A 22,700-nucleotide genomic window follows, 5' to 3' on the forward strand; every position below is an offset into this window, starting at 1 on the left:
AGGACATACACTAATTTGCTTTCTTGATGAGAGTTGAATTAAATGTTACCAATCTGATACTTAGTGTCAGTATCAGTCCCATACAGGCCAAAATCAATGGATCAAATATTAGGGGCAGCTATCTAAACTGTCACGTAAGGCAAAGGCTTAATTAAACTTTGAGAGACATGACACAAAGAGAGATGTGTCGCAAGTAAAAGCTCCATTATACCCAGAACAGATGTGTACATGGAGAGCTGCCACTGACGCCTATTATTTCCTATATTTTTTTCATAGTCTGAGCATGATAGTTTTAGATGGCTACGTTCAAGTGCCTCCATGCAAATGTATTATTAATGTACATAATATGCAACATTTAAAAAAATAAAAAACAATGTACAGACTCAGAAACATAATCCCTTTCAATCACCACTTATGGGTTAGAAGTGTGTGGTGGTTGCCTTTGCCTGTATTTCTCATTATTTTGCTGTGCACAAGACATTTTACCAACCCAAGACATCAGTATTTGATGTCCCAATATCTTTCTAGTGCCTTTCTGAACAGCCAGGACAAATCCTACTGCTTCTACCTTTAAGAGAGTGATAAAGACTGTACTGGATTGGTATTGGCAGATACTCAAGGTTGCGGTATCAGACATGAAAATGGGGTATCGAGCCATCCCTAATTAGAAGATTAATAACACTCTCATGTTTGCCCATTAAATATAGGGCTACAGCCAGCAGCTGGTTAGCTTAGCTTTGCACAAAGACTTGAAACAGAGGGAAACAGCTAGCCTGGCTCTGTACAAAAGCAACAGAATCCACCTACCAACACCTCTAAAGCTGACACGTTATATCTCGTCTGTTTTATCCATACAACAAATATAAATTATAAAAGCAATCTATGGGATTTATATACCAGACTACTTCTTGGCTACAGCCAGCAATCAGTCAGCTTAGCATAAAGGCTTTAATCTGAGGGGACTGACTAGTTTGGCTTTAGTGACATCAATCTTCTCTTCACCAGAAAGTGAATATGTTGAGCACATTCCCCAAAATGTCACACTTTTCTTTAACGGTGAAAAACCCATGTGGCTGCACAGAACATGACGGTTTTCACTTACCTCTCAATTTCAGATGCAAAATTGGTTTGTAAGTCTGGATCTAACTTTCAAAACTGAATAAAACTTGCAGACACCTTGCTTATTAATCTAAAATTGTTGCAGCGAATGCTGATGTATGTGTGCATGGGAATGTTTTGTACTTCTTTCATCCTGTATATAGATGGAAGTGCTGGCGTGTGTATGTGTATGTGTGTGTATTGACTTGCTGCAGTATATAGCTGCTTGTGCATGCCCTGTGTGTGTGTATTTGTGTGTGTGTGTGTGTGTGCTGATCTTGGCAGCTCCTGATTGTCCTCCTGATCTCCGGACAGCGATTTCTGGCTGACGAGGACAAACTGTCACTAACCCTCCGCTTCCTCTCTTTCTCCCTTTCCCCCAAATATCTATCTTTTCCTTTTTTTTTTACTCTCGCTCTCCTGTTGGTCCTTTCCTTCTTCCTCCTTCACCCCTGCTGTCATCTCTTCTTTCCTGTCCTGGTCATCCTCTTCGTGCATTTCTTCCATCTGTTTTTTTTTGCACTGTCATCCACTCATCTTCCTTCCCGTCTTCGCTCGTGTTCTGTTTTATCGTGGCTCTTGTTTTGCGTTGTCATCTGCTCGTCCTGTTTTTCGCTACACTGCCTTTGACATCTGCTCGTCCATATTTTGACCTCTCATTCTTTTGTTTTCTCTCATTTTATTTCCTTTACTTGTTGCTGTTGGTCGTCCATCTTTGCCTACGTTGTGGTTCTTTCTCTTTTCTTTTGTCCTTTTCCTCACCGTCTTCCTGTCTTATCCACTTTCTGTCATCTTTCTCTCATTCCTTCTTTCTCCTTTCCTTACAATCCATCCTATTTTCCATTTTTCTTTCTGTACTTTGTCATTTTCTCAATCTTACACCCCTTTGTTTACCTTCTCCTTGTCTCTACCTCATCATACCTTTTCTTTTGCTCATCTCTTTCATCATCTCCTTGTTTTCTTTGGATTCATCCTCACGTTGTCACGTTCTCTCATCCTCTTCTCTCCCTGTCATCTTTGTCTCTTTATTTCTACCTTCTCTTTCTCTGTGTCTGTCTTTTGTCTTCTTTCCCTGTTGCGTCCTGATGCAGAATGGAATGTTCTATACTAGTTATGTAAGTACTTATCCCTGTTTAGTAAAATGAGTCTTTCCAAGCTGCTCAATGACTTCTATAATGTGCTTCAGACCCTCCCCCTCTCGCTGTCTTCCTCCTCATCTCTCTCTGTCACCTCTTTCTTTGCTGACACTTGTTTTTTTGACCAATTTCCACAAATAACCTTAAAGATGAATAAATAAATTAAGTCAGAATCCACAGAACCATCAACCAAATCAAAAGCCGCCTTCTTTGTCTCAACCATGTGCAGACAGATTAAACACTACAGTATGATCTATTAGCAGTGTTCATGGTCCGTGTCAGGACCCAAAGACTTGCGAAACTTTCGCTAAACCATCAAATTTTGGAGACATGTCATTGACTCTCACTGACAAGTGCAGAAAGCAAAAACAGAAAATGTTTATGGTGATTCATTCAGTGGCACAGTTTAAAAAATGAAGTCATTGTTCTCTCAGCAAAACAAACAAAAATGTCTTTACCCTTCCTATATGGTGCGAGACAAAAGTCCCTACACTGCGTGGTCAGCATTGAACTGAATCCTGCCTTCAATGTACATTTAGCAAAACAAGCAACCACAAAAAAATGCATCAGCTTTGACCACAAACAAATAAAGTTTAGGAAGCGAAAATATTAATAGGACAGCTCACTATTGTCCCCAAGAAACAAAATATATTGTCTCTGACAATTTTAAAAAAGCAATGATTTGCAAATTCTTATTGACCTATATTCAATTTAATACAGTACAAAGACAAGATATTTAATGTTCAGACTAATAAACTGTATTGTTATTCTGTAAATATACACTCTCACTGATGCCTGTAACACGTTCCAGAAAAGTTGGAACAGGATCATGTTTGCCACTGTGATTCATCACCTTTTCAGTAAGTGTTTGGGAACTGAGGACACACATTGTTTGACCACGTAGTTTTTCACAAAGTGTTGAACCTCACCTCATCCATGCTTGTGAATGACTGGGCCTTTCGAGGATGCCCATTTAATCCCCAATCATGATACTGTCCCCTGTTGCCAATTAAACTGAAGTGATCCAGACAGATGTTTTTTTAGCGTTACACAACTTTTCCTGGTCTTTCGTTGCTCCTGTCCCAGCTGTTTCGAAACTTCTTGCAGGCATCAAATTCAGAATGAGTGTATATTTACGAAAAGCAAAAAAGTTAATCAGGTTGAATATTAAATATCTTTTCTTTGCACTGTATTCAATTGAATAAAATTTGAAAAGTATTTGTAATTGTGCAACAAAAGCAGCAAACATAACCTCAATAAGCCAGTAACATAATAAAGCAGTCATAGCAGCATGTGGCAGTAATATATAAGACATCACAGGTAGCAGAGCAGAGAATAAGTTGGCTGTCATGCATCACGCATGATAAGTAAAACTCCCACATCTGAGATTCTTGCCTGAAGGGCAAGGTTGCAACGGTCTGTGCTTGCTTGATACTTAAAATGCCAGCCAGAAATCCTGCAAAGCCTTCTACTTATTTAACCTTCACTTAACTCATACAGGTCATTGTAAGATCACTAATCTGACTTTGCAGGGAAAAGCATAGAAAGAAGAGGGAGATGGCAAAGGGAATAGCAAAAGTTCAGTTCTGAATCGCTCAAAGATGTAGGGAAAAGACAGAAATGAGAATAAGCAGGCGGGGAAAGGAGGAAGGAGGCACCTTAGAGACAAAAAAAGAGTGATAGAAACAACAGGAGAGAGGTTGAGCATGAAAGACAGATGTAGACGTAACAGATGAATGTAAAGCATGATGCATTGAAGGCCGACAGCTGGGCTGAGAGACAGATGGACAAAGATAGTGATAGAGGAGGTGCAGCGGTGCATAAACAGTGTCTCACCTGCTCAGTTTTTCCTCTCAGACATCTTCTTGTCATGCTTACAAAAATAAAGCGATGCCCTCTGTCACTTTGCACAGGCAGACATAAACACAGTCAGACTCAGACAGATGGTTTGCTGCTCGGTTCAGGTGCAACAGTCAGTTAAATCTTTAATCGTGGTCTCAGGTACTCAAACCCGCTAAGCCACTAGTGTATTACTAAGTGAGCGATAAACGTATCTGACAGATGAATCAAGTCTTTTGGCTTCAATTCTCAGATTCTTTTTCTTACCTTTCTGGCTGCTGGCCAGCTCTGCTGCTTCAAGAGATCAGATTGATCAATGGTTATGATCAGCTTTCATAGCCTGCTCCCTGCAGGCAGGGATGAAAAGCTGATAAATCACATTGATTGACTCCTTAGATCAGTTCAGTTGTTCGCCTGACCCGACCGGAAAGCTTTTGCTTCAGATGTCTTGGCGGAGAATCACTTTCCTTCATCACTTTTAAAGGGATAGTTTGGAATATTAGATGTAGGGTTGTGCTGTGTAACTTACGTATTGATAGTCAGTGTATTACCTACAGTAAAGTACAGGAGAAGCAGAGAGGAGGACCAGCTCAGAAGCTAAACAATGAACTACTGTGGACAGGGTCAGCAGGAAAACATATTTTAGCTGATTAAAATATAAAAAATTCCATATCATTTTAAGTGTATGCCATTTTTAGAATTTTTTCACCGTTTTACCTTGCCGTCAGTGAGCCTGTAACAGTATTTTACAGTTTCTTTTAGATCAATTTTCCAAATCTCTTACACAAAAAATCCCCTAACTCATAATTCTGGCCCTTAATATTTCACATGCAAACACAAAATCTTTATCAAATGAAGTAATACATCTTGCTGTAAGTTGGTCACAGCATCACGTTGTATATGTCAGAATAAAATGGTCATTATCTAAAAATGCTGTCAAACTGTAGGGGTGGAAATCTTTTGGCACCTCACGAGTCTGATTTAAAGTGTATTCTTTTCCCTTCAACTTAGTGGCCAAAATGCCTCCATACACTCGCCTTGTAAATCAGGGTGTGACAATTAGTTTGTATCGATCTGCAGTTGCTCGGCCATCCTCACCAAAACTTGAGAAGTAGCCTAGTTTAGGCTGTAAACACAATGCACGTCTTTCTTGTTTCACCATCCAGCCGGTTTAGCTATAAGAAATGCAGAGCCCTGTCTTGTTGCAGACGATCACAATATCGAGAATTGGGTTTTACATTTTACATTATTGACTTTTTTGCATCGATTCATAATATTTAAAATCAGAGTAGAGGTGAATCACCCCACTCTATCAAACTGTAAATAATTCTCATCAAAATGCTGTCTGCAGTGCTCATTTCATCAAGATTATACAACAATGAGAAGAAAAAATGTTTAATGTACGTATTAGAAGTCTATAGAAAAAGAAGAACTTTATTTTGATTTATTGTCTGAGGGTTTAGAAATCATAGACAAAAAATATCCATGGGAACAATGTACACAGGAACCACTAATAGCTAATTTGGTATACTTTAAGTTGTTCCAGTTTTCCAAAACTTTAAACCGATATGGGTGAAAAAATATGGCTAATGTTGTAGTCTACAGCTAGACTGCTCTTCAGTGCATCAATTTAACTTTTCTGTTCTGTATCGACCACAAAGTTTGTTTTATTTAAGACATCAAACACTAGAGACATCAGTCATCTAAAATACAGTAAGCTGCAGTAGTACATGAAATACATAAATGAAGAAAATGTTTCTTTTTTCCTTGCAAACACACCTTGCAACATATTGAGCCCATTTATTGATTTATATGTTTAGTGATGAGCATTGAAATTTGAAACTCTGAGCACTGAACATGTGATTTACTTTGTTTAAAGGTGAGCATTTAACAAGTCAGCAAAGGTGCTGCACATTGAAAACTGAGTTAAAACAATCTTAAAATACTGCAAGACCAGAGCTCAACCAGCATAACAAGCTATTTGTTTAAAGCATTGATTAAGGCATTGTTGCATAAGTATCAATTAAAGGATAATGCTACTGTTTTATTTTTCCATGTAAAAAGGTTAAATCCACCATTGTATTGCCTTGATTAAGGTAATCCATCATTTGATGTAAGACTGCAAAAGTAATATCTGATTTCACACAACTAATTACTGCCTTTAATGGAAATATTTTACCCTTTTTTCATTCATGTGCACTTTTTCATACTCCAGCTGCAGAGACTTCCAGCTCTGGCCGAGTGGAAGTGTTTTAATACCTCTGCAATGATTGAGACGCTATAAAGTCATGCAAAGAGAAATGCCTCAGTTGTCTCATTTACAATGATGGATTAGGTCTGTGAAGGCAGCAGCGTGTTTCTGCAAGCTGTTTTTAATGGGTTTTAAAGGAACAGTGGGAGCCCACTGACTTCTGGGTGAGCGGGTTGACCTGCAGCAGAGCAAACAGTTGCAGCTTCTGTCTGCAGCAAATACTCTACAATTACATGTGATAGGAGGAGTGGAATCACACTGGTATTATCTTGTCACATCTGCAGATCCTTGCAGGTACTCTCAAATCCCACTGAGAAATTAAGATTTTTTTACAACCCCCATCCCAAAAAAGTTGGGATGGTTTTTGCAAATCATTGCATTTTGATTTATTTATGTTTTACACAACCTCCCAAACTTTTTTGGAATTGAGGTTGTATTATATGTAGGGCTGTCACAATCATGGATTTAAATGCTCTGTGTGCAAAGGCTTCCAAGCGCCTCAAGATAAACAGTTGGCCTTTGCACAACAAGCCCACATTTTTCATAAGCGTTTTTTTAATCTGTCATATCTGATAAAAATTGCATGCAGCGAAATGAGATGATTAAAAGAGCGCCAGTCAAACCTCAAACTTTAAGAATCAATGTGGAAATGGTTACGGAAATAAGACATTTCTGTTGTTCGACCATTATTATACAGGTGAATGGAAACAATCAGGATCAGCTTAAATAATGAAGAGAAGTTGTCAGGGTGCGTGCCTCGGTGATGTGTAACTCCCCAAACTGTAAAATGACTGCAGGCGATGAATAACTCATCTAACATCTGTGAATATTAATATAGTGGTGTGTGCGTGTTATAGATGGCCCTCTGTTGTGCAGGAGGCACCCTACGCTGCATCTTCACTTCTCATCTTGTAAACTGATTTCCCCTCCGGGATATTTCACTGATACCATACTGCAGTGTACCACGGACACTCGCTCCCATAAATTACAAATGTGTCGAGCAGAAATCAGCCACTTTGTTGAGGATGTGCGTGGGTTGTAACCGACGGCTACAAATTGCCCGTCACGTTGAATTTGAGGCCCATTCAGCCGTAGTGGATTTGATTTGTGGAGTGAGGAGGGCAGGGCTAAACGCCGTCCTACTGAGCCACCCCTTTTAAAGCCGTGGTAATGATTGCTCCCAGTGGGATACCACTAAGTACCTCTGTTGCGTGCTGTGTTGTCGTGCTCCTAATGTGAACACACTTCTTCACTATCTGCATTAAATGTACTCTCCTTGCACATACATTAGACTGTGTGTGTTTTATTTAATGTGTTCAGAGTCAGACATGTCTAATAGAGACAGATGAGATGCTTGTCAAAGCTAAACACACTAAAACTGTATAAATGTCCTGGTATTATTTACACTAGCAGCATTCCACATATGCAGGTTGACACAAGTTATAAAGTGTTTGACCCAGGTGTGTCGTCTGTCATGTTTGCAGCCATGTCTGCTTCTTTCTCCACCTGCTTTAAGTTGATTCATGTTTTTTTTTTCTTCTCTTCAAGGCTCCAGCTCCCATGGCTTTTCCCATGACCACACCGCAAGTGCCTGTGTATGGAATGGTGAGTGTCCAAAAAACTTACTGCTCATGAACACACAGTCAAACTCATGACTCATTTACATACATGACTGGGACAAAAATGCATTTTGAGAAGAGTTTGATTTTTACTCTTGAACTATGCTGGAAAAACTTTTCTAAAGAGGTCAAACTCTTGGATTTTGCATCTTGTAACAGGCCAACCTCGTAATGATTAAATGATTTTAATTAAATGTTTAGTTTAGATTTAAGTGTTACATTTTTTTTTGTCATAGTGAGCAGCCATTTAATTTTTTAAAGTTGCTCAGAGTTCTCTTTATGTTAATCAAAATACACATTTTGAAACAATCATTCTTATTTAGCTTAGATTTAGATGGGCTGCAGTTGAGACACATCTGGTAGTAATATTATGAATTGACATTGTAGAAAAATATAAATCTTACAAGTGCTTGAGCAGTTTTCCCAACATTTTTAAAACAAGAAGTGAGACGGTGTCCTTGTTTCTGTATGAATCTGACAGAGATTACAGAAATCTGGGACACAACTTTGAAGGGACAACATTTTCATAAAAACCTTTTTAGCACAAAGATGATTATAACAGCACATTTTTATACTTACGTTATCAGTAGGTATTGTCAGTTTTAGATGTTGACAGCTTTTCACACTTTTTTTTAATTGTTTGAAATTGTGAATTCTTGTCTGGGACAAAGCTGTTTTCTGACACAGAGCAAGTTTAGAAATAACAAAAATAAAGTAAACCAAAACATTTAATCAATTAATAATAATAATTGAAATATTAACAGCTAGTTACAGACTGTGTGGACTAGAACATACAAGAAGTGAAATTCTCCTTTACAAAAATTCACTACTTGTTTACAGTCAGGGAGGCAAACTCATTAAAATATGCAATAATTTAGATCAGTGTGTATGATGGAATAGTGGCGTTAGTGCCAGAGACACCAAATTTGGGCTTTTACTGCCAAAATCTTTTCTCTCCCAGACCCCCTAGCTGGGTACTTTTTCACAACAGGCTGGCTGCTCCGTATCCGTGTGGAAAGCCCTGTTTATGAGTTATGCAGTGATGAAGTTATCAGGAAATAAATGAACTATCTTTTCTGTATAAGAAAATTATCTCTTCATTGTTGTTTCCATGGACACGGTGAATGAACAAGGCTGCACAGTTGCCATGAAAATTTAATTTCTTTACTTTTTTCAAATCATTTTGGGTTATTATTTATAAAAGAGACTAAAGAATAAGGTGGGAATAATAATATTGTTTAGTCAATATGTTTGGGGAAAAATACCAAGGGTATATGTGACCTGGTATCAGAAATGTTTGTTGAGTTTGTCCATCTTTCTGTGGAGGATGTAACAGCCACAGTGGGTAAAGGCAAGTTTTCAGAGGGCTGGTTTGACAGTCTCAAATATAAAAGACTACACGTATTGAAAGTGTGTAACAAAACCTCAGAATTGTGCTGCAGTTAACATTTGTCATTACTGACTAAGCTGTAAATTAAGTTTCAGAAAATCGGGAAAATAAGTTGCCTGCCTTGTTTTGTCTGACCAGCAGTCCAAAACCAAAACATTTTCAGTTTACACTCATCTAAAACTGAGAAAAGCAACAAATTCTAACATTTATGGAAGATACAAACAGTCAGTGTTTGAGTTTTTTGCTCGATAAATGATTCAAATGATTAGTTGGTTATCAAAATAGTTGCTGTAGCTTCTTTCGTTTGATTATTCCCTTTGTCTTCTCTCTCTCATCTCTCTTCTCTTGTCTTCTTTCTCCCTATTCCTTCCCACCTTCCTGTCCTTGTCCTCCCCTTTCATCTCTGTGTTTTCTGTTTGGTTTGTCTCTGAACATTTTTGCCTTTTTGTTGTTTTTGCATCATTGGTTTCTCCCTTCTGTTTTCATCTTGCTGTCTTTTTCATTCTTGTTTTGTTTCTGTCTTTTTTTTTTTTTTTCTTTTTTTCTTTCTCTGTCTCTTCAGGTCCCTCCCCAGATGGGTCAGATGGGCGGGGTACCAGTGATGGCTCCTCAGCCAATGATGTACAACCAGCCTGTTCTCAGACCCACCAACCCCTTCGCACCCATGCCCGGAGCCCAGGTCAGCTGTCCAGTATTTCTGCATTCATACACACAAAATCTACTAGTTACTACACGGACTGGGGGACACTTCATAAAACCATTTTTAGTAATCGCAGTTTGTTTGTTATACCAAGGAGGGACTTTATTAAGCTCCTTCCTCATTTAACCCAACTTTTTTTTTTGCTTGTGATCCCTTAAAACCAACCAGAGTCTTCTTGTGTAGACAGTCACCACCAGTTGCATGTCTGTGTTTATAACCAGTCCAAAAACAGATGCACATCTTTCTTGCCCAAGTGATAAGTCCAAAAACACTGTAACTGGAACGTGTAACAGTGCTGGAAGTCCTTAAGAAGTCGAAATCACACTTAATCACATATTCTATTTTATTACATTACAAGAAAAGTTTGAAGCCCAGTTGGCTCTTGCAGGATCGGTAAACACCTCCAAGCATGACTCACAATGTACGGCATTAATCATGTCGAGACATCTCAAAAGTAACAAAGACATAGAAAAAATGTCAAGGAATGAAGTCAATAAATACAAATCACTGAGAGAATGATCAAAGGAGTGGAAAATAATGACCAGCTCAACCAACAAATGATTTTTACCTCCCGTTTTGTTTGAATTTATTGGGAGGCCTGAGGAGGTAAAATTATTCACAAGAAAAGAAGCAAAGATTAGAGGAATGTCTGAATAAATATATATTATTTTGTGTCGCTTAAAGGTTGTTTTTCTGATTTCCTATCATGTTAACTGTTTCACAACCCTGAATTACTGTATGTTGGTATCCAAAAAGTCAATTTCTCTATTTTTTTTCCTGTCTATTCAGATGCAGTTTATGTAATCCATTCAGGGGGGAAGCAGAGTGCCAAAAGCGACAAACAAACAGCAGAAGAAAACACACACGAGAGGAACGATCAGATGGACGGAGGAATGATTTGATCAAGTTAAAACGACTAAGAGACAGACAGACAACAAGATAAACCAACCGACACCAAAAACAAGTTGGAAAGAGGAGGAGAAGATGACCGAACAGAGGATGGAGGGATGGAGGGATTTGCTGGGGAGGAGGTCATCCTGACTGGTGGTTGTCTGAAACAACTTCTTGCATGTGTCTGTGTGTGTGTGTGTGGAGCTTCTTTCTGTTATTCTGTCTAATTTGTGATTTAAATCTATTGATGGAGTGATGTTTCAGGAGAGGGAATAAGGATGAGAGAGAACGATGGAGAAGAGAAGAGAGGGGATGGAGGAAATCCTACCTCTGACTGCTTGTGAGAGTCTCTGCTGCAGAATTAGCTTTATTTCATACTGGTGCTATTTTGTCCCCTCTGCGTTACCGTCCGCCTGCAACGGCAACTTGGGAGCACTTAGGAGGGGACAAGTGTTTGTTTAGTGTGTGTGGAAGTACGAAAATGTGTTAAGTAGTTGTTTCAGACAATACCGTCACAACCGACCTCCTCCTCATCCCCTTCGTTCACCGCCTGTGTCTACGACTGTCCAATCAGCGAGAGATTTAAAGGCAAATCTTCTCGTGTCCTGTAATTTTCCGCTCTGTTGGGATATCTTTGTATTTTTTGATCTGTGTTCTTCTGCAGCCTCTCCTGAATGTTATCGGGGCTTGTACAGCAATTTGTTGAACCATTTGTTAATAGTAGTGGAGCGTTTGTTGTTATGGGTTTTAAGCTTAAGTCTTTGTTATTCATATTACATTGTTTTCTTCTCCTACAGATACACACAGGGAAACAGGGCTTAGTGGTGACATGCTGACGTGCTAGCACTGTACATAGTCATCTAAATTGTCTGGGAACCAAAATTTTGCATATTTTCCTCCCGGCCTGGACACGCCAAAAAGTGGTACAGCGAAATTTATCCAGATTGGTGATATAGTGAATACTCACAGGGCACTGGCGAGCTAACTGCTAACACGCTACCTAGCCAGGAACAAGCTAGAGCTAATTAGTCACACTTTCTTTGTATTTCTGTGTCTTTTACCCTCCCCTGGGGTTTTATTCTCAAGATTGTACACCATTTTGTTCAGTGATGATTTATTAGAGAGAGAGAAAGAGAAGAAATGCCCTATGAACTAGCTAGCGTTCTGTCAGTTAGCAAGTTCGTTGGCTTGGTTGCTAATGGGACAATAAATTCACACAGTTTATTCAAAAGATATATTTTGGTTTACAAATCCATCCTCTTTTACGAAGCTTTTTACTCCGAGGTGGTTAAATAAAACTTGAGAAACTGGGCTTAGTTGGTGTTGACAACATGCAAGTATGTTACATAGCCATCTAAGTTGTCTGTAAACCCAAATTTTACATATTTTTCTGAAGGCCTTGTCAGGCCACAAAGTGGCACTGTGAATATTATCCATACATCAATTGTCAACATTCAATTGTTGATGTAGCGATTACTCTTAGGGCTCACTGGTAAACTACTGCAGCTGGCAAGCTAACCACTAATATGCTACTTGGCTAGAGACATGCTAGTGCTAGTCAGTCAGTTGCTCTCTGAGCTTCTTGATGGTGCATCAAAGCTAATAAGCTTATAATCCTAGCTTCCTCCATTTAGGACACCTCATTCCACCAGAGGTCAGCACTTTCAGGATTGCTTGTTTTTGGTCAACAGAAACAATTTGTCTGTCAAAGATAACATTAAATGAAAAGTTGCATTGTTTTATTTCACCCTTGCTTGCAAACACATTGGAATGTGCTAATTCCCTCCCAAAATGTTCACTGTTTTAAATGCTGGTGTGACCAGGCACTTAGTCAGATATCATGTATACATGTTCATCTTAACATTTTTGGCTGCCATTACTCTCAGTAGAGGATAAAATGTAAGACATTTGTATTTTTGTTATGCTGAAGAAACTGCAGAGTGTTCATTAGCATTGTTAGCCTGTTAGCTGCCTGTTAGCCCCTGGTTGAACTGTGTGTATCTGTTCCTCTTGTCTTCATCAGCTCACCAAGCAGATTCAGGCGTCAAAGGTTTCTACAATAAGAGCTTTTTCATTAGGTACTCCCTATTAGCAGATCCACATTATGTGCCAATGATTGATGACAGCAGCACTGAGTGAGTGATTAAATGTTACTGAATCAAGCTGAATTCACTTTAAATTGCACTGAATCAAAGTGAGTGGCTTTAAGAGCCAAACGACACTGAACTTTTGGCATCACCCTTGCGCCGTGGTTCCAGGAAATTTTGGGGATCAAATTTTGACTCATGTAAGAGGTCATGGCCATTCCTCAGCCAAAGCATCCGTCACCATGAGTTTGACTGTTGGTATATGTGTGTGTAATGCATTTTAGTGTGTGTTCACGTGTGTGCTGACACATTTATGTGTTTGTTTTCCATTGAGGGCTATTTCTGAGGGTCAAATTGTGTCAAATCTCGAGCCAAATTTGAGCCAGCGAGTTTGACACAAAATGTGCTTGTTTTGTTTTTTGTAAACTCAAATTTTGTTGCAAAATGCACATGCAAAAATTTTGCACTGAAGTGACTATCCTGCCGTGGTAGAGCTGTTGCCAGTTTTTCTGGTGTGGAAAAAGTTGAGAAAGAGATTTGAAGTCTGTAATAATTATTTTGGGGTTTTACAATAAGAAGTTTGTCTAATCTACCAGCCACTGTGGCAGGTAATGAAAAATTATTTTCCTGCCATTATGAGGATGAACTTGAAACTTTTTGTAGTCCCATCCCCGACCCCAGTCCAGTGTCTACATCCCAGTCATCAGTGATAGTTCAGTCAAGTCACACTCATCATCACTCTGCTATGAAAATCTCTAGAATCTCGCTTCAGTCTCTCAACTCTGTCTAGTTGGTCTATCTCTAGAATGCTTTTTTAGCCTGCTTCGTCACTGTTTGGTATGTGTAGATATGTAAAAAAAAAAAAAATAGTTATAATAACCAGTTTCTGTCTAGATTGTCTGCTCCCACCCATCACTGTCGCTGTTGGATAGATATTGCTCTGAGATGCTTCTTGTCACAGTCTTGTGTTAGCTTAGCCTCTCGTCATAGTATCCTCCTTATAGAAGACCTCCTGCAGTAGGTTTCCCACCTTGTCCTCACCTCTGCCAGTGTCTAGTAACTATAGCTCTATTATCTCTCTTGGTGTCTCTGTCTTTTAGCTGTAGACGAAACCTTTCGGAGGCTGTCCGGCTCAGGCTTTGTGGTTCGCTTTTCTCTAGCTTTGAGTGCGCTCTTTCTTCTCACTGTTAGCATCGCTCCAGTGTCTGGTAGATAAGGTCCGCACCATTTTTTCATGTCGCATCAACATCGGCCATCTCTCCGCCTCTCGTTATGATGTCAGCAGCCTACAAACGGTCTCTGATTGGACTGTTGGTGCTTGGATATCCAGGTCTTTTTGGCAAATGGGAGACTTTGTTGGCCAAGTATGTAGTCCAACGAAGTTTGGAAATGAACTTTAGCTAAATGTTAGTAGATTTCAACAGCAGCTTGTCAATTAGTCACTTTGACAGTCAACCAGCTGTTGTTCAGGGGTGTTTATTAGTTTTATCCATTAGAAAAAATGTGGCAAGTAGCAAGGGAATCCACTAATCACTGCTGAACAAAAGTTCCAGCCCAGTATGTTGGCAGTTCATGAGATGGTCATGAAATCTAATCAATAGATTGATATACATGGATATGAATCGTCCTTCTTTTTCATGACAGTCAGCCAGACTTTCAGAGTAATAAGGGCAGACGTTGAAACTGAAAACCAAATGAATCTGCCAATCTCTGGCAGATACATCTGCCCCCCCTTCCATTCAGACTGAATTCAACAAGCCTTGGATCTGGTTGAGCCAACCATTGTTTTATGGAATTAGTTATTTTAACACAAACCATGTTCTTTTCATTGCGGTTTTGGTTCTTAAACATAACCAAACTGCATTATTTTTATAGCGTAAATGGTTGTTGGGCATTTATAAATGCAAATTTAGTCTCACAAGACCAGACAATCAGCTATCTCGCTGCCTATCAATTGTGTTTGGAGTTTTCAAAATTCAACGTAGCTGCTTCAGTGGCAGCGAGTACAACTGCTAACAAATGCCCCTAAAATTGTTTCAAGGACACGTTTGCTGGAAACCTGTCCCCATGTTCTTTTCAGTAGTAAGTACACAATGTCCCTGCCCAAAAATGACAGGCCACCCTAAAGACTTTGGATTGGTTCAGCAATGGAGGTTTTTTTAAAACCCTAATTGTTTCCATCCAGTTTAGTAGAGACTGTCTTGTGAGATCGTTGCCTTCTTGACCCCAGAATGAGGACAAAGGTGGATAAAATATTACTTTGAAAGTCGTGTATCAAGTGTCATGGAAAAAAATGGAAAAATCTTGTCGATGTTGTCAGTTTTCTTGACAGTTTCACAAACTGCCTTCAGACTGATGAAAGTTTAGTTCCAAGTGATGATATTAAGGAAACGTGTAGGATTGGCATCTTTGGTTTTTGAGTCCTACCAAAACTTCTTCAACAAACTTTATCTACGTCATTGAACAGAAAGCTGCTTTCTGGTGTTTCAGTTGTCCTAAAACTGAACTGTTGTCAACACGTCACTGTCCTGAACTGGGACTCTTTGGACTTTCTCCATCCTCAAAATTCCTCCTCTCCAGGGTCTAAAACACAGATACCTTTTTGCTTTTGAATTCCAACTTGGACTCTCATTAAACTGTTTTCTTAATGGATGTCTGCATGTTGGCACCAAAATGAGTTCTAATTATGGTTCTTTATTTTCTGGGACAGCAGTCTTACTGTCTCTAATATGGTGTGATGAATTTGGCACTTCAGAAGGAGAAGCCGTTACAGTGGCACGTATCCAGAATCAGATCATCGTCAACCTGGATCTTAAAAACAATGAATCACATCAGGTCGAACTGCAGATCTGATGATTCCTGATGTTACCTCTTTAGAATACAAAATGGTTTGGCTTCGATTTGAAGGACAGGAGAATCAGTGCCAGGGTGTTTTGTTTGTTGTTGCCAACTTACCTGAAATCAAACAGAATGAAAGCTGTCTGACCTTTTTCAGTGAACAGCTTTTTTCTTTTCAAGCTAAATCTTCTTTTTGTGTTCTTCTTGGTCAGTTATTAGCTTTTCTATTCTTTCCGTTTCTTGTTGTTTTATAAACTTTAAAAATTCTCTGCATGGAATCAAGTCCTGCCTGTTGCGATGATGAGGTTTTCTTTGTCTGTGTGTCTCAAGTGGTTTGAAAATGGTCAAATTTCGGGGGATAGAGAGAGCGTAGAGGAGACTCTAATGTGGTTTTTGAGTTTTGTAAATGTTACTGGCTCGTCTCCTCGTCTCCTTAGCGTCAATGTAACTGCCAGTAATTATTACAGCTTTATCGTGTAGGTAATTTTGTTACGGTATTTATCCAGGGAGGGGTTCGGCCGAGCATGCAGACTCTTTTTCGGCAGCTCCCTCCCTCAAATTTAGACACTTTTTCACATTTATAGCCGGGAGTTTCCCAGGACAACCACTGTTTTTTGATGCAGGCTACCAACTTGGAACGTTTGGATGGTAGCCCATTTCTGCCAATGTGATGGGAAACAAAGAAGATCCTGCAAGTCATTATAATGAGAAACCTTCTCAAAATAATGACTTAGTGTCTTAAAATACTGAGTTATATCTCAAAATAAAGAGAAACGTTCTCAAAATAATGAGTCATTATTTTAAGAACGTTTCTCATTGTTTTAAGAAAGTTTCTCATTTCAAAAAAGTTTCTTGAGTTTCTTATTATTATGAAAAAGTTTCTTGTGCTTTTAAGAATTTTTCATTGTTTTGAGATACTGACTCATTTTGAGAAAATTTCTCATTTTTAGAAAGTCTCTCATCATAATGAATTACTCAGTCTTCTGTTTTTTCCATCACATTGGCTGAAATGGGCTTCCATACGTTTGCAATCAGACCAGGCAGCCTTGTGGCAAAGTTTCTCTTGACTTTAAAAGCTGCTACCACACCCTCTCTGCATTGTTGTAGCATGAATCTCAGTGAGGAAGGATACATGGATAAACCTTGATGTCATATTAAAATGTCTGTTCTCTGCTTAAGGCCAAGTGTATGAAACATTCGGAGAGCAGACTCCTCTCTGTGGCGAGCCATCCCTCTCTCTTTCCGGGGTCGGGGGAGTGCATGGTTGTAACGTTGTCGATGTTTGTTGTCCTTTTTTCCAAAAAGCATGATATGACAGTGATGGTGATGATGAAGATAAATTCTCTCCTCTTGTTGTCCCTGTTTTTAAAAATCGTCTGTCAGGTGCCCCCGGACAAGGTCAAGGGCCGGATGGATTACACATTCTTGACCAATCATTTGCCGTCCATGACAGCAGGTTCATCCGTTTGTTGGACTGAATCTGACAGATGTTTGTTACTGTCGTTAAACGAGCCACTGTAGCAAAACGGAGCGCCAAACTTTTTTTTGTGTTGCCTCTCCCAAAGATGTCACATTTGTTACTTGCAGGACATGGCAGGTCTGTCCGCTGTTGTGGCGCCATCTGTGGGTTGAGTGACGGCGTTAGAGGAGAAATCCAAAATGGATTCAGAGTCAAAAACCCACAAAATGAAAGGAACGAAACAAAGAGAGAGGCTGTTTAACGGATGAATTTCCTCATTTTGTCAGTGAGTCGGTGTGTTGAATCAAAGATCTCTTGTGCACGTTCTGTTTTTTCTACATCTGTGTTTTTTGGTAAGAACCCTCGGATTGCTGCCTCACTATTCTGTATATAGAGAAATACACACACTCACAACACAGAGCTTAAAGACATAACTCTCATAATCCGCAGCCACATTATTTTGCATTTTACTCTTTATTTTTCTGACAGACAGATATTAGCATTATTACAGCAGTATATAGGTATGATACTACTCAGTGGGGACGGGCTAAACAGACAGACGATGCAGATTTCGAGGGCTGCAGACCTCCCTGTACATCAGGATCAGCCATGAATTCTCAATGATGCCAAATGTTTTTTGAGCAGAATACACCTTTTAATCTGTCTCTCTCTTTCTCTCTTCTCTGTCTCCTCCTCCCCCATCTCTTTGTACATTTTTTCTATTTATTTAAAGCAGAAATATATGGATTGTATCAAGCATGGAAAGGCAAACAAATGTTACAGTCGACAAAAATCACAGGCTTTTATTTTACAGCAGTATATTTGTTTATTCTAGGGATCTGTTTTCTCTCTCTTTTTTTGGAAGAAATAAAAAGTCATTTTCCATTCCTAAACGACTGTCTGTGTTTTTAGTTTCAGTCTCAGAGCTGAAAGAGGGTCTATAAACCTTTAAGATGTAAAAATTCAAGGCCTTGAAATGTCAAACAGTGTATCTTCTGATTTTTAATTGTGGCGCCGGAGGGGCTCGAGAATCTGTTTTCTTAATTCAGCCTCCTCTTCGAGTAAGATCTCAACTCATGTTTTAACCCATCCGATATGTGTTGCACCAGTTTTATATTTGATTGTGAATGGCATATTTTAAAACCCTGGTAAAATGAACTGATTCACATTCATACAAGTAACACATTTACACCTAAAATCTGCCTTCATGATCCAGTCGTCTTCTGTCAGCCACATTGCTTAAGGGTGTGTAGAAGGTTTAGTGTTAAAAATGATTCAGGAATTTACTGGAATCAACTAATATTTTCAATTAACTCAATATAAACATACAGGTTTTATTTATTCAAGTTAATTAATCTTAAAAGTTGTAGTTACTTTCTGAACTTGAGTTCTGCTAACTTGAAGTCTTTTGACTGGTAATGAGGTAAATTAATATCCCGTACAGTTCAATCAACTCTTAAATTCAGTTTTTAAAGAAACAATAAAGATTTGGTTTTCCCACCAAACTGGGTCTTAAATCAGTGAAATTAGTCACAAGACAAATCCCACTAAACTTTATTATGCAAAGAAGGAAATCCATTTGGTAGGAGGGTAAAACAGCAGAAATAATCCATTTATTGAACAGTATAAAAAAGTTGTGCATTGTTCCCACCAACCTCCCTCCAATCTCTTTACATTTACTGACATAAAACCAGACCGACAGTGATGTTCGCTGTTGACACGGCTGCAGCTGATTTTAAAGGTGCTACATGTTGCATTTTACCAACATCAAATCATGACAACTTAAGTCTACCTGGAAGGACTTCAGTGTTCATGCTGCTTTATACGTGGCTGGATTTTGCAGGAAATCTCCTGAACTGATTTACACTCACTTCCCCTCACGGCACTTTTCCAGTGAAAGACGCCTGATTCAGCCACCACAACAGGGCCCAAGGTCGCTGGCTAGACTCCTTAACACTTGATTGATTACACAAGATATCCATTAAAAAAAAATCCAAAGTATAATATGCACTCTATGCATTGTCATTTGCACTGCCTATATGTACCTATGTCTTATCTGACTTGAACTTTGCTTCATGGCATTTACTCTTTCTTGTGTTGTATCAGCTCTCAGATATACGTTACGTTTGCAGGTCCACCATGTGGCACTGACAGGTTTCTACAGTAGTCCAAAACTAACAAACAAAACGCTGGCTCTCGATACGATCTTTTGCCTTTTTCATGAGTTTCGTGACCATGTAGGTTCTCCCACATGCTTGGAAGGGGAGGGTGAGATGACATTTTTGCAAGCTCACCTTTAGAAGCTACTAAATCCTGCAAACTGGTTCTTCAAAACAAGAAAAGGGAGCTGTTTTTCAAGAGTGCAACCTGTCACGTTATAACATCATAACAACATAACGTGTGAGGGATTCTGCATAGTGAGCAGGTCATTACTGTGAAATAAATCACAAAATTACCCTGCTTTGTTACACGGTTACATACCAAAAAATACCAGTATTTTGACAGAAAATATTAACTTTAAAATGATTTCACTGAATTCACAATGGTTTTATTGTTCCTCCAGAGTCTATAATCAGAACTGTCTGTTCCTCATAACAACAGTCTGTTATATACAAATAACAGACCTTAGAATATACATTATAATATGAAATGTTTCATGTTATAACAAGATAAATAGTATGTAGTAAATGTATATGTGACCACAAATTGCTTGTTATAAGGTGATAGGTTTGTATGTTGTGATAATAGCATGAAAATATCTCACTATAACATGAAAGAAATGTTGTTATAACAATAAACTTTACATGTTATAACACTCTTTTCCTGGTGTGGCAGCAATACACTTCCATACTGTCACTGAAGCAGATTATAATAATCAAAAAATATTTTTGTTTATGTTTAAAAACAACAAACAAACATAGGCAGATACATTATCAAACATATAATTGGACACTGGTGCGTTATTAAAATTATCTTTGATATAAATGCCTGTTTTCCTGGCGACTACACTGCTCTGACTTTCTGCTGTGAAGAAAGCAGCAGAACACTGATTTTTAAAGTCAGACAGGAGTAATGTGTATAATATTTAAATTATGTAACTGTGTTTATCAGTAATGAAAGCTTATATGTTGCAGAAAGGTGTTTTATAAGTGGTTTTCTTGTAGTTTTTTCATCCTGGGCACAGAGAGTCAAATTGCCATGCAGCAACTGCGGGTGGTTCAGCGATAAATTATTCACTAAAGACACAAACACTGCTGTTTGTCAGCCACGGTACATTTTGACTGATGTATTTCTTCTTACCAAGGACCATTTAGTCAAAAACCCTGAAATACGACCAAACACTCCAGTCCTGGCCTCCGTGAGAGCCTCTCAATGTGATCGTTGAACAAATGTACACAAACAGTTTCATTATTCAGAGCTCAGTGGGAGTCAGGAGGTGGAAACATGCTTTTTAATCCTCGCTGTGGGAGAGCTGGAGCTGTTGTAGCAACAGACAAAAGTCTGACCAGGCTGGGAGACGTGTTTTAGATCAACATGTCCACAATACACGTGGATATACAGGTATATATACAGTACATACAAAGGTGTATAAACTGTAACTATGCACTCCAAATGAGTGGTAATTGTATGTTTTAGTTTAAAGTTTTCCCACAGTTAAAGAGAATATGGGACTTTTCAGAGGTTTTACTGTCTTCATGTGCAAGAATAAGCTTGTCTACATGGCCAAAAGTATGTAGACACCCTTTTGGTTAGTGAAATTTCAATTCAATATCATATAATGTTAGAAAACAGTGTCCCAAAATCTGTAACTGTGCTGCTGTTTATTCATCTACATTGTTTTTGAGATATTGATCACAGTGATGTCTGTTTTTTCTAGAATATAATGCACAAAAAAAACAACAACAACAACAACAACATGAAAAACAACAACAAAGTCAACAGCAGTGTCTCTTTCCAGAAATCATGAACCTGTTACTCGAGGTAAGCCACAGATCTTGTTGTGAGCAGTTTTATGGAGGAATTATTTTCTCATCACTGTGTAGTGTGCATGTAGTGGTGGGCGAGAGGCTCTTGCTCGTGACAGCGTCCTCCTCGGCTGAGCTCTAACATCTTGACTATGAGTGCTTTGGATATTTTGTAAAATAAATAAATTGGTATATTTTAATAGACTAGAAAAATACAAAAAATGACTCGATATTGTTCACTTTTGACACAAAATAAGACAAGTTTTGTGTCGTAAATTACATTGAATTTCTTTTTATGGCTACCATTCTTGACAAATATGCCACTACAGACCAGTTAACAATCGTAATATTTAACTGTTCTCAGGTGTATTTTATTCTGAACACAAGACAAAAGTGCAACCAAGAGAATCAGGATTTAGACATTGTGAATTTGAGAAATCAGTGTAAAGTAGAGGCCATATTAGCCCACAGACACTTCCTAATTTAATCCTTAACTTAATCTTAACTGTTTGATAACCATGATAATTAGGGGGTTAAGACCTGACTTAAGAAAAAAGCTATTACAGATGAATACTTCCAGTGTCAGTGTCCCTATCTCAACTCAGGATAGGAAAAACATATTACATTACATCCTAACTTCCCAAAATCTTAATTAAACTTTCCTAACTACAAACTTTAGAATAACCATTAAACTGTCCAAGTTTCCACTATATCACCTGTAGTGAGGTCATCTGTTTTGAAGTTAGGGGACCGTTGTTGTTTTTGCTGCAATTTTTGTTTTTTTGTTTTTTTTGAATGTATGATTCAGTATGTGTCAGGGATAAATAAACATCACTTACAAAGTTGTTTTGCTCAGTGAAATTAGATTCAGGATTTCCTAGATTAGGATTAGGATTTCCCAATGTGAGATAAGATAGGATGAAGTAAAATAAAATAGGATTCCTAAATTGAAAAAAAAATCTTAAAACTTAAGATTTTCTGTAATATGGCTGCAGATTTTCATTTATCTTCATTTATGTGGGCGGAAAGCCTAAAACCAGAGGAGTGCAGGCTGTTCTAGCAGCATAATGCCCATGATTTTAGACTGAAATGTTCATAAATCACATATAGGTGTGATATTTGCATATTGATTTTTTTAAATTTTACCATAACCAGACTTTCCCAAAAAATATACAGTAAATTTAGGCAGAAATTTAGCACTGAAAATGCTGAAATTCTTGAGGTTTCTTTTAGCATCTTTGTTAAATATTCAACAGGTATAATAACACTGTCTGCCATGACTTGCATCCAGTGTCTGCAGTGGTTCCAGTAAGAGAAAGTGACAGAAATCCAGAAGTTGTCAGTCCTATTGTGGCGGCTGCCGGGCCACAGCAGGCCTGTGTGTGACAGCCAACGCTCAGCATGAGGAATGTCAACCCCCACCTTCA

General features: G+C 38.5%; 1 protein-coding gene across 3 annotated transcripts in view; it reads left to right on the plus strand.

Annotated features, from left to right (window-relative positions):
- The window catches only part of LOC146305959 (phosphatidylinositol-binding clathrin assembly protein), a 109,977-nt gene extending 96,229 nt beyond the window's left edge, over nucleotides 1–13,748 (plus strand). For 2 of the 3 annotated variants that reach the window (XM_084713023.1, XM_084713025.1), the window contains 4 exons: nucleotides 2,190–2,213; nucleotides 7,873–7,929; nucleotides 9,896–10,012; nucleotides 10,823–13,748. In XM_084713023.1, coding sequence (XP_084569149.1) covers nucleotides 2,190–2,213; nucleotides 7,873–7,929; nucleotides 9,896–10,012; nucleotides 10,823–10,837 — 213 coding nt within the window. In that variant the 3' untranslated portion in view covers nucleotides 10,838–13,748. The remainder of the gene's footprint in view (nucleotides 1–2,189; nucleotides 2,214–7,872; nucleotides 7,930–9,895; nucleotides 10,013–10,822) is intronic. The other variant, XM_084713024.1, reaches the window with a different exon arrangement.
- Nucleotides 13,749–22,700: the final 8,952 nt, after the last annotated feature.

The sequence above is a fragment of the Lutjanus erythropterus genome, chromosome 23 (assembly GCF_056507025.1).
Source record: "Lutjanus erythropterus isolate fLutEry1 chromosome 23, fLutEry1.hap2, whole genome shotgun sequence".
NCBI classification, from domain to species: Eukaryota; Metazoa; Chordata; class Actinopteri; order Lutjaniformes; family Lutjanidae; genus Lutjanus; species Lutjanus erythropterus.